The sequence below is a fragment of the Anabas testudineus genome, chromosome 6 (assembly GCF_900324465.2).
Source record: "Anabas testudineus chromosome 6, fAnaTes1.2, whole genome shotgun sequence".
NCBI classification, from domain to species: Eukaryota; Metazoa; Chordata; class Actinopteri; order Anabantiformes; family Anabantidae; genus Anabas; species Anabas testudineus.
In genome coordinates, this window is record NC_046615.1 from 7,786,359 (window position 1) to 7,799,252 (window position 12,894).

A 12,894-nucleotide genomic window follows, 5' to 3' on the forward strand; every position below is an offset into this window, starting at 1 on the left:
ACTAATCCGGAGAAGTAAGCAAACAAACATTGAGCTGATTTTCCTACAGTAGAGAAACAGCATGGTGTATATAGGATGTTATGGTATATGGTAACTGCATTTATAGTAACATGCACACATACCACTATCGGTGCATCCCTGGCAGTGTTCTCAGGGATGACAACGCTGTAGCTCTCCTTCTCCCACTGCGGAGGTTGGTTCTTCACGTTGGTGATGGTGACCGCCAGCTCCACAGACGTGCTTCGGTTTCCTCCGTCAGTTGCTATGATGTCTCGTGTGATATAGGTCCTCTGTGGTGAACAGTAGCAGTTCAGTTAGTGAATGTGTCACGACAGCGCTGCCACAAATAGTTGATTGAATGATTACTCAATTATTTCATTCACAGACAAAAAATCTGCACTGTTGTCTAATCTAACCATTAAAAACTGTAAAATTGTCAGTGCGCTCCAGTCTTTTCCATTTCAAAATGTTTGATGTCCTTGATCTGGGAAGCATCTGATCTCGCTGCTTGTTGTTGGAAGACCCACAGAGAACACCATTTTAATAAATCTTTTTTTTTTTTTTTTTAATAAAAAAAAAGGCCCAGCATAAATTCATTTCTGTTTTCAAAAGTGAGAAATGGCTGTTTTTCCTTGCCTGAAATTCGAGTAACATTAAATATAAATATTTTTGGCTAATTAGACCCCCAGTGAGACAAAACAATTAATTTCAAACATTCACTTTACTGAGTAGTGAGTAAAAAAATACAGTATACACAAACTCTTGTGTCAATACAACTGACTAAACGTCCTTGAATCATCTTAATATAGCTTCAGTGTCTTTCCTGCAGTGAGCTGATGGAAACTGGCTGATAACAACTCTCTTAAACGTGTGTCCAAATAGAGCTCTCCGTTATGTGAATAGGTGAGCATCTGAAGCTCAGAGTAATCAGCTCATGATCGGCTGACTGGCAGTAGCGACTTCATGTTTGTCTTTTTCTCCTTTTTCATCTTCTGCATGAACCTAAAGTTGTTCTATGAACTCCATGGAGGAAATGATTTAATTAGGCCAAGAACAACAGACGGAGCAATGTGAGCTTTACAAAGATGATTTAAGCTTTAATTTAAGTTGCAAAAAAGCTCCTCTACTTTTTGTTATTGTGCTATAATTGAACAGCTACAGTAGGAAATGAGGGGGTAAATTTGACTAGCAAACTGCGTTTCATCAAAGTCTACACTGATGGGAAAGCTGAAAATCTCCTTAAGAGGTCATTAAAGTGTTTGATTCTGTTTATCTAAATTAGACAATGTGTAAAATCAACATTACACGCACCAGAGTGAATTAAATAACATCCTCTAAAAGGCCTCTTTTCACCCACACAAGGTAATTTATTTCATTCTAAGCACTCTCAGTAAAACATAATGTAAATCTTTGTTATACCACTTTGTTAATGAAAAAATTGCTCAAATAAGAATTCAATTGTTCAGATGTAACATTTCACCCACCAGCTGCATTACTCTATCAATGCAAATCATGGCCTAGTGACCCATTATTGTGCTGCAGTAGCCAGATAAAAAGAAATCTCACTTAACTTCAAAATTACATCTTCTATTCCTGGGACAATTCAATTAGTATTTATGAATTCTTTTCCAAAGCTTGAAACCACAGAACAAAAATTGCAGTCTGTGATGTCAAATCTGCACCCAGCAGTAGCTGCTTTTACAAAAAAAAAAACGAGTGACTGACTGCTTTTGTGTAACATCAAACCAAGGTTTAAAATTAGATTTGAAATAATAGTGTCATATCCACAGCAAGAAATATCCATAAAATCTTCCGGATACGGTCACAGCAACCTTTTTCCCATCTTCTCTACTTAATTTTCCACAAAGCTTTGCTGTACAGTGTCTTGGCACTGCATGAGTTTGGCACTGGCTGAACTGTCTTGCACGGGAATATCTGCTGTTGTTCAATGGACTATTTGCCTCACGCTCCACTCAAATGCTGGATGTCAGCTGGGTGCTGGGCTGCATCTTTTACCGTGCAGTGTGGTTTGAAAATCTGGCCTTAATACTTGTTTAACGTAATCAGAGATGGTGAAAATCGTAACAGAACAGAACAATGTCTCACACCAGTCAACACATTTAACATTTAATAAAGGCCTTTTATCATCTTAGTTACATCGCAAAGATTGTGGAAGATTCAGATAGCTTCTGAAACCATTCTGAAATATGCAACAGCTTTGTTCAGCGAGGTTTGAATTTAACATTTTCAATTTTGCATGAACTTAGCAGCAAAATTGCCCGAGACGTCTAACACCAGCATGCTAAAAAGTAAAAGCTAAATAATAAATGGCTCTATAGAGCGATCACTAGTCTCCAGCCAAACTTCAGCATCGGTAAATCAATTACAGAACATCAATTAGTTACCAGACATCAACTGGTGAAGAGCAGCTAATCCTTACAGATAGTTGTAAAATAATTCACCTTAAAAAAAAAATATGGTTCATTTATCTTGAAGGAAACGATCTTTGTATCTCTCTTCCCCAGCATATGGCTGAGCATTTGACTTTTTGAGAAGCTGTTAGCGCTGAAGTAACCTTGAGCTATCGATACAATATTTCTGTTAATAGCCTCAAAATGCAGGGCTCATCTTATGTGCTTGCATACTGTCAATCGACAGTAATAAAATAAAAGCTCTTGAATCCAACACATCTCTTGCTTTGTGATAATTATATTCTTCAAAGCCTGTGCCCTCCATTTAAAAACAGCACGTCTTCTGTGACAGCTACTGCAGGTTGGTTGACAGTATTCTAATGCACATTTAAAGGATAGCCTTTAGTAACAGACCAATAAACAAATCTCTAGTCATCAAATATAACCACAGGAATCCAAAGCTGCTAAAATCTATTTTAATAATTTGTTTAGCCTGAATTAGACCTTCCATCTTCTCTCTCTGTGGTCTTTCCAAATGCAGCACCGCTGGGAGTACACATAGCTCAGATTAGAAGTAGCAGACAGAGGCACTTTAAGGTGGCTCATTCATTAACTTTGTTGACATAGACCCACAGGCTGCCATTTGATACTGACTGAGTGTGTACCTCTGCGTGTGTACATCTGTGTGTGTGTGTGTGTGCGTGCTACCTGACAGAGAACCTGATAAAAACTGCTGACTGACCTGTGATATAGGCTGGTTAACGTAGACCCATCCAGTCACAGGGTTGACACGCAGATACTCTGGCTGCTCCAGGGACATGGAGTAAGTGATAGCCGCATTAGTGCCGAAGTCATCATCGTGAGCTGCAACGCGCAGGAAACTTGTGCCAACCAAAGTGTCTTCTCTTAGAAAGTCTACAGAGGATAGAAATAAAGTATGTGTACTCAGTTGGTTGTTGGTCAAAGGGAAAATAAATAAGGCTGAAAGCAAAGGATGGTAAAGGTCAAATATGATGGATGTTCTGAATTGTTATAATGCAAAAATAATTTAGGTTATTACCATTGGGGACACCAAAGTATTTTTAATGCCTGTTTCCAATTTTCTATCAAGAAGCAGTAAATCAAGCAGGGGAATTAATGGCATTTCACATTTTTTTTTAATTAAACTCAGTCTAAAGACATATTTGTTGCATTAACATTCAAAAACATCCTCAATTAAATTAAATTACAAAAAAAAAAACTCTCTGCAACTCCATCTCCCCCTGTTAACTTTTTTTACAGGTCCTGATTATGGCCGGCTTCATTCATTTCATTTGGATTCCAGCATATACCTGTATATTTTTTTGACACCACTTACACTCATAGCGCAAATTCTCAAACTTGGGGCTGTTATCATTCTGGTCCAGTATTTGCACGGTGAGCTGACAGATGCCGATGAGCGGCTCCTCTGCCCAATCAGTCGCTGTTACCGTAACCGAATATTCTCTCTGCCGCTCCCTGTCGAATCGTCTCGCTGTCACAATCACTCCTGTAAATACATAACAATAGTTAACCCACTCTCTGAACCCCACCAAAGACACACACACACGAATACATCGATTAATATATTCAGCAAGAATCCAATCCACCTATCCATACTTCTATCTCTACATCTTAATGAGTAAGGAATCATAAATGTATTTTAAGCACCGTAAGCTGAGCCTTCCTTTCAAGTGCAGTGACTTTGTTATTAAATCTTGAGATGAAGAAGATAAAACGCAAGCCTGACTAAAAATGACTGATAGAATATCATATTGACTACACATGTTAGGATTTCAGGACGGCTTTTTTGCTTTTCCCTTTATTATGTAGAATCAGTTTTATATGCAGTATCCTTTTGTCTTTGGTTGAGCTTAGTGTTCTCTACCTCTTTACACTGAGTGGTCACACTGAGTTTTGCCAGAATAAATGAAATGATGATCACAGACAGGTTTGGCATTTATTCCTGAGAACAGCTATTTGAAATATCTGTAGAAACATTTCCTCTCCTCTCAGATCACAGTTTAACTGCAGTCACTATTATAGATGTGAATTACCATTTAAAATAGTAAACTCTCTGCTCTATATCTGATTGAGACCTAGTTTATCCCCGACAATCTGTGACTGCACTACCTGTGTCTGGATGAATTCTGAAGGCAGGCATGGCGCTGTCTCTGTGCATTAAGCCATATTTGACTTTTCCATTTGCTCCCTCATCTGCATCCACAGCATGCACTTGCAACACAAAAGTCCCCGTTGGCTGGTTCTCCAGCACTGAAGCCTGCTCACGATATTGCTGGCACTGAGATAGAGGGAAGAAGAGGGAGAGAAAGAAAGGAGACACACAAATACAAAAAGCAATTCTCATATATGAGGATATATTGTCAGAATATATTACATTAATGAGAACACAAGGATCAAAGAAAATAGACTCATTAAGTAGATGGTCACTACACGCGCACAGGGAAGTACGTGCATGAAGCAGAATGCACAGATACAGTAGAGTACGTTTATGGAAACAAAAACACTTGAACTGATTTCTTTTGTACAGACAGCAACAGCTTTGCTGTAGCCGTGAATTCAACCCATTCCTCCTAATGAACATATGCCCCAGATAAAGAGCCGCTCTCTGGAGTCTTTCTTTTTTGTAATCAGATATATTATTTCAACAGAATGACAATAGAAAAACAGACAAGGAGGAATAGGAGTGAATCAGAAGGAGGGAGATGGATGAAAGGATGTGAGGGAGCGATAGGCAGAAGAATAATGCAAGGATTCATGAAACATGATAACACAGACAGTATGGCCTGTAGGTAGCTGTTCATAAAAATCCCATAATATCAAACATAAGGTCACGGTAGCCCAGATGGTTCTGAGGTGTAACTTCAACGTCTAGTTACCAAAACTTCCAGCCAACCCGAAAGACCTCAGGAGTATGTATGTGCTGGAGTTCAAGTCATTCCTAATTAAGGTGGAAGTTAATTAAACAGGTATAGTATATTGTGATGATATTGCACTTTTTTTCATAAATTAATTGAAATCCCCATGGAGCGCCTAAAGATAGAGTGGGTGTGCGGGCTAATCAGAACTCGCGGGAAAACAGAACGGAAAGAGATGGAGGCCAGGGAAATGAGAAAGCCGGGGCAAAAAAAAAAAGAGCTGGTGAGGGAAGAAGGAGTGATAGACAGAGGAATAACTGAAGAGCACTGAGAGGAGGAGACAGACGAGGTAGAAGAGATGAAAATGTAACAATATTGTGTGAACACATTTCTTTGATTAGAAGACAAATGATTGATCGTCAGCTATTACATCAATTAGGAAAGATTGATTGAAACAACAACAAAAGAAATAGCTCTTGAAAGAATAGTTTAGAGCTTTTGCAAACACACTGCTGCACTCTTTTGCTGATGATTAGATGAGAAGATTGATAACACTACAGCAACTCGAAAAGTGTGCTTAGAGGAAGTAGTTAGTTAGCATAGCTTAGCATTAAGAGTTTCTTTTCCACCATTTCTTTATGCAGATATTAGGAGTAGTATTAGTCGTCTTATCTAACCCTTAGTGAGAAAATAATACTCAAATGACAGACCATGCCTTTAAAACTAACTCTAATTAATCCAATTTCTTTTAAACTTGAGTGTTATTTTCATAATTCATTTGGACAATAACAGTCCATTTGGATAGTTAATGTTTTCATTTGGAAAATGAATTACTAAGTTTGTAACCACTGCTGCAAAAAACAAGACATCCCAAAGCCTTTGAACTGCACTGACTGAAAACTAAACACATATAGCATTCCCCATGATTAGCTACCATGATCCAGGTTGACTAGTAGTAGTCTTCCTTAAAAACAATCCTCACCTCCTCAAATACAGGTTTGTTGTTGTTGACATCATCAACCCCAACAATGACCAGAGCGGTGGAAGAGAGAGGCTGTGGCCCGCCTGATGCATTGTCGTCTGTGGCCGTTACGTTCAGGATGTATTCCAGGCCTTGAAGCTTAGGCAGGGGAGTCGAGCGGAGTCGAATCAAACCTACAAAGAACACACTCCTATTATATTACACATTATAAAACATGGCTGGTCCTAACAGAGCAAGTACAACCATTTCATTATGAAGCAGGATGTTACTGCCAGTGTGGCCTTGCATGGTGAAGGATGTGCTATTAATAAAACAAAGAAGAAAATGCAATACTGCATGTTATTGTTCTAGTGGAAGATATTCACCTCAGAAGTCCACAGCAAGGTAAAACTCTGATATGCAGACAAAAATTTTAAAAACAATTTCACAGTGGCGATTTTCTCATTTTTCTAATCTAATAGTTTCATGCGCTCCTATATAAAGATGCCCATCCAGCTCAAGTGCTTGTGCAAAAACATAAGGTGGTAAGTGACTCAGGTTAGAAGTTAACCAAGCTCAGCAGATGCCTATTAGCTGTTCCTCTCTTCCCCTTTGTCTGCTTTCATGTAACAGTCAAGATAAAAGGTGGGATAAAAGGATGCAGCATCTGAGTCAACATCTTTCTCGTCAACAGCATTACAAAAAATCTGAGGTTGCAGGACAAGCAAGAACCTTGTGATGTGGGGGAAACTCATTGAAGTGTGAGCATGGGGAGGGTTTTTGTTTTCTTGTTGCGTTTCTATTCATCTCTTTCAATGCTCTTGATTAAAGACAACACAGCATGCTGATACACACAGATGTGAGTGCCTGGCTTTCCTCTTTCCCAATTTACTTGGGAGCCTGGATGCCCACAGAGCAGAGGAGGGTCCTAGCTCCTAATAGCAATGTGTGATGTTGACAGCACCGCAGCACTACATTAAAATAAGTGAACTGTGGGATGTACACGGTAATTCTTCCAGCTTAAATGTCAACCTTGTTTACACATGTGACAAGAGCTCCAGCAGCTATTCAATGAGCTTTGCATATACAGTAAATAGGAAGCTGCATAGTGTTTCCCCCTGCGTATCAGCTTTAGCATTTTCTTGCTCTGAGAATACACAGAAAGGGTGGAAAGGAATAGAAAAAGATGACACAAAAGAAAGAGGAGCCGGTGGAGCGCAGCCTGAAGATTGTCAGCTATGATAGAGCAGTTGTTGTGAAATTGAATTGAAAGGGTTGGGTGACAAATGTCACAGCGATTGCCACTGGTTTCGGATCAAAGGGTAAATAAAAAAGATAAACTGTGCAGTCACTACTTCTAGAAAGCTCAGAAAGATGGGGAACATTCCTCTTTTTGTATTTGCAAATATAAAACCGTGTGTGAAAACTTCCGAAATAATGTCATCATTTATACTTACGACAAAGAAAAAGTGCCACTCATATTGAAATTACACCTTTTAATATCAACTTTCACTATAATTCCACATTGACTTTGAAAGCAATGGGTGTTCAGCGCACACCACTGTGGCAGGAATGTGTTAGAGAAAATTGAATGTGTGATTTGACCGAAAGCCTGTCAATTAGAGCAAGAGCTACAACTGCAAGGCCTGGTCGGAAAATTAAGATATATCACCTTTCTGGCTGTCAATGACGAAGTTTCCTTCCTCATTGCCCGCCGTTATGGAGTAGATTATACCGTCACCATCTGGGTCCTTGGCCAGAACAGTGGCGACGAGGGTGTTGGGTCCTGCATCCTCGGAAACAAAGGTTCGATATCTGCAAAGTTGAACAAGTGTGAGAAAGCAAGACTAGACACTCGGAAGTCACAGGTCAATGATGGAAACACTCTCAGACCGGAGATATGAATCATTTCAACAGTCCAAAGCATCAGCAGGCTGATTAGACGTATGGTTGTGGCTTTTGCTTGTCGCTATGATTTAACCTGTCCTCCTACTGGCCAGACCAGAGACAAATGATAATGTCTATGGGGATGTTGAAGTCATTGAACAAATGGAGCTTCCACATAGCCAGCCCACTGTGGGCCATTTGATCCGGTGCCTTTTAAAATGTCAACAGTGATTTGCTTGCTCTGTGGTGCTGGGCAGCAAGTTGCCCTGCAAGACACAAGAGACTGATGTACCACTGTGGTACACCGCACAATGGGGCGGAGATGAACTGCGTGACTTGTACGACACGGAGATGAAGAGAAATGGAAAAAAAAGAGCCAAACAAGTGAGAGAGGAGCAGGTGACAAAAAGGAAGGCTGGCACTGCAATGACAGGTGAACTGATATGTGGGAGCGAGAGAGAGAGAGAGAGAAGCGCATGAGGAAAAGCAGACGGCTCATAGACAGAGAGGCGCAGGATATAACAGGGGGCGGTGTTCTCTCAGAGTTTGAGTTGATTCGTCAGCAGAACTCATCCCCGGTGAGATTTTCTGCTGTATCCTCTTCTAATGTGCGTGTGCAAGTATGTGTGCCTGTGAGGGGGTGTCAGTGTCTATGGTGAGAAGTCAGAGGTGATTGATGGTTTACAGAAGAACGCTGATGGGTGATTCATCTCCGCCAGACGCGGCAGTCTCCGTGGCAACATGAGTGACCTGTAATCTGTCACCCGGCTCAGAGGCCACCTCTCTGCAGCTCTGTGGGATGAGACATATACACTCCCTCGGCTTTTCTTCTTCAAGCATCTCCCTGCATCTCACTGAACTGTGAAGTTATACTCAAACAGAGTACGCCTGTCTGTCTGCTGGACTGCAAGTCTGGCTATTTGCATTTCCGTAAGCTCTTTGCCTGTCCGTCCCACACTTCAATCACTTTTAGCCTCTCTACAACTCATTCAGATGTGAAGTGAGAGGACATGCCAGGGAACATCAGCCCGTCCAATCACACATCCAAGTATCTAAATTAGACAGATTCAAAACTAATTTAATAAATGTCAACGTATGAATCAGTCTACCTCGACAGTGCATGTTTGTCTAAATGCTGTTTATGGACACTCTGTCCTCTTCTGCACCTCGTAGTAGCAGTAAACCAAAGTATGGCGAAGCGCCCAACGTACCCTACCTGGCAAGATGCCTGAATTTCTATCTGTCTGCTGGTCTGGCAAGAATATTTGTCTGAGTGCCGCCAGGCTTCTCTGTTTATCTGCATATCTGACTGGTTGTCTCCTGTCTATTTGCCGTGTATGTTTTGGTATTCTCTACTTGCTTGCCCTGCAACCATGTTTCAGTGTGTGTTTTCCTCCTCAGTTTTATGTTTGTCTGCCAACATCTCAACCTCTCTGCCCGCCTGTTTGTTTGGCTCAGTGTCTAGCCACCCACCGAGACTGACACCTGACAATGCAACAAGAGCGGGTAACAAAGGTCTGCAACAGTCTTCTGTGAAGGTCACTGAAACATGACTGACAGAACAAGCCTCTTACTCATTTGGGGGAATAAATGCAGCAGAGCAATAGTGACAGTTTTGGCCCACCCACTCACACGGCTTTGCCAAAATGGTGGTCGAGGACTCACACTGGACTGCGTCTGTATGACAGTTTACTGCATACCTTCAGAGAAGGCCAAAAATAACCCTCAGAGAGTGCGGTGTGAATGCTCCATTTTACCACAGTACTGAAAAAAAGAACACTTTAAGCAAACCTTAAGAACAAGCTATGACAGCGACAATGCCATATTTTGTGCTTAATCCATGAGAAGTGAGATTAAGCAACCCATACGAGGTGGTTGTGATTAACAGTCTTAGTAAAATATATTGAGTTTGTTTCATTGGTAGAGGTTTTACTACAGCAGTGTTGATGCAAGTTGGCCACTATTCATGGCAGGACTCCCAGCATCAAATATTACTGTGATGAATAGCCCGAAGGAAGGCAGGGCTGTGATGTGTGATGTAACGACCTATATATTTATGATGCAACTACCTTGTCTGTTCAAAGAGCAAAGCTTCAATATAATGAAATGTGATCAGCTGGTGGATCAGAGTTAAAACAGTGCCAGCAGGAGGAACATTATTTAAACTTGTCATCGTGGTGACAAACTTTGATCTTTGCAGCTGAACGCTGGTCATGGCTAAAACTCCGATTTTTACTTTTTTTCCACTTGAATGCCAGAAGTAACAATGTATATAGCTTAACTAGTGTAGCACCTTGGGCATCTTTGGTGCAAATAGGCACATTGTTGTGTTTTCAGAATCATTCACACGCACAAAGGCACACACTGAATAGTTTTTGTAATGGATTATTGATCTACTCAAAGCATGTTTGTGTCTTGGCCTTGCACAGTTTTTAATTCCAATAACTGAGTGCGCAGTAAGCATGTACTATTATCAATATCAACTTTCTCTTAAAGTTCACAACTTGGTCAGGATTTCATGTTGAGGAAACAACATTTTTAAGGGTATGTTTTATGGTAAACCATAGCTCTTTGGTGCAAAATGGAGAAAAACAAACGAACAAAAATATGACGATGGAGTAAATAGCAGTATACTGCAAGAATGACGTGAAGGGAATTAGTGATAAAGCTGCTCACACAAGCTGGGAGAATTCAGGTGCCTCATCGTTGACATTTGCCATCCTCACACGGACTGTGGCAGTGCCGGAGTGAGGCTCATCGCCGCTGTCCACTGCCATCACCACAAATTCATACAGATGGTTGGGTCTCTCATAGTCCAGCCGCCCTGCAGGGAAAACGGTCCCATGGGCTGAAATGCTGAAGTCCGGGCTGAGAGTGTAATAGGTGAGCTCAGCGTTTAATCCCGAGTCACAATCCGTGGCCAAAACTGACAGGAGGGAAAACAACACATAATGGGCATTAATTAACAGTTAACCGAAATGAGTCGATGAGGCTAAACATGTAATAGATCATAAGCTCAGACAGCCACAATTACTAGCACACAGACTGCACAGTGCCTCATTCAGAATGATCCCCATTATTTGCAAAAATGGACCCAGTGAAATGAATGAGTTGTATATTCAGTAGTGTTTTGTGATAACTTTATTCTGAGGTAATTACATAAAGAACTATAGATTTGTTTCTTATGCTCCATCTATACATCTTTGCTTTAATGTTGGGTAAATGTAACTTCAATTCGTTTCATCCACAGCCCCTCAAACTTTGAGCACTTACATATTCTTTTGATGTGTTTATTTCCTTGGTGTCAAGCATCACTAGCAGCACACACGTCCCAGTGTTTCATTCTTCTTCCATTTCAAGGGAATTTATTTAAAACTTGGCAATTTGCTATACACTCTTTGTGTATCCTGTATGATCTGCCAAACCCATTAAATGTTTTAGAAATCTGAAGAAGTAACTTTTGCTTAAATCTTAGAGTCACTAATGTTGCAGTTTATGCCTTTTTTACCATCAACCTCAGTGTGTGAAATTCAAGTACTAGCCTCGCTGTTAAGTATTAATCTGTGTCTTTGCCCAGTAGAAGTAAAGTGTGATGGTGTAAAGAGAATTTCACGCCCTTGATGTGTCACAACTTTGACACCAGATGAACTCTTTTTACTCTTGTTTCTGATTTTTTTTGGCCCATTAACCCAAATTTTCGGTGGCTTCTGGACTGTCGTTGGACGATTTTATTTTATAATAAACGTATATATTTGCATGGTGTATCAGCTATATTCCATTTGTAGCATAAAGATGTAACTTTCCCATTGGCAGCTCGGTCCTTTGATCCCACCTCTGCTGAGTTTTTCCTTCCACACTGGTTGTCTTATTTCTTGTTGATATTTTGGTTTGCCATTTTCTTCTAGAGTTGCCTCTGCTGTGCCAACAATTTCTACCCCTCCAGGCTGTGTATTTGAATGTTTTCAGATTAAATTTGTTCCATTTTTTCAGCCAGAATGTACAGAAAAAAAAAAATTGAAAGAAAAAAAGTGTGCAGGCAGAGATTTTCACAAATCGCCTTTCATAACCCAGCAGGGGCAAAAGTTCCACATGTGCAGATAGATTTGACAGAAGTTTAACAGATAAATAACCACAACAAAAAGTTAATTAATGGAGTATTTGCTGTATTTAATGTCTATTATTTGAACTCTTAAGAACATGTTTCCTTGAGCACCTGTTAATTCATGGGTCTAACAGACTGTGGCAAATGATAAAACCCTGCTGAGGTGCTTTTCTTTCTAAGAGTGTAGCTAGAAATAGCAAAGAGATCTCTAAAGTACAGCCTTAACAAACCTGAATCTCATGAGTGTGATCGGGAGGGTAATTTTTTATAAGTAGCAAATGCCAAAAAAATGTCAGTGGTTTTATTTATCCCACATTATAAAACAAACATCTAGACCTAATTAAAAGACACAGTACATTCAATGACTACAAATTCCTTAAGTGAGGAATCATATTGCCAAAACATTCTTTTAATTGGTTGTGCATTTTCACCTAGGTTAGGTGGTGATGGTGAAGGCAATAGATACACCTTCAGCCTCATAACTGTTCATTATAAGGTGGCCTCCAGCGATAGAGCAACTGGCATGCCATGAAGTATACAGCATATCATATATGAACACATCAGGAGTTGTGTCTTAGCAGCAGCTTCTTTGGTTCACTACAACTGAGATTATGACTGTAGAAAGAGCTCTTAGCT

The 12,894-nt window shown here is 40.3% G+C and overlaps 1 protein-coding gene across 1 annotated transcript in view; it reads right to left on the reverse strand.

The window, feature by feature from the left end:
• The window catches only part of LOC113166035 (neural-cadherin-like), a 73,913-nt gene that overhangs the window by 32,744 nt on the left and 28,275 nt on the right, over positions 1-12,894 (reverse strand). Inside the window, exons 6-12 of the mRNA XM_026365952.1 lie at positions 10,833-11,082; positions 7,942-8,084; positions 6,291-6,463; positions 4,563-4,731; positions 3,769-3,939; positions 3,154-3,326; positions 123-290 (exon numbers count right to left, since the gene is read on the reverse strand). Of these exons, the coding sequence (XP_026221737.1) occupies positions 123-290; positions 3,154-3,326; positions 3,769-3,939; positions 4,563-4,731; positions 6,291-6,463; positions 7,942-8,084; positions 10,833-11,082 (1,247 nt within the window). The remainder of the gene's footprint in view (positions 1-122; positions 291-3,153; positions 3,327-3,768; positions 3,940-4,562; positions 4,732-6,290; positions 6,464-7,941; positions 8,085-10,832; positions 11,083-12,894) is intronic.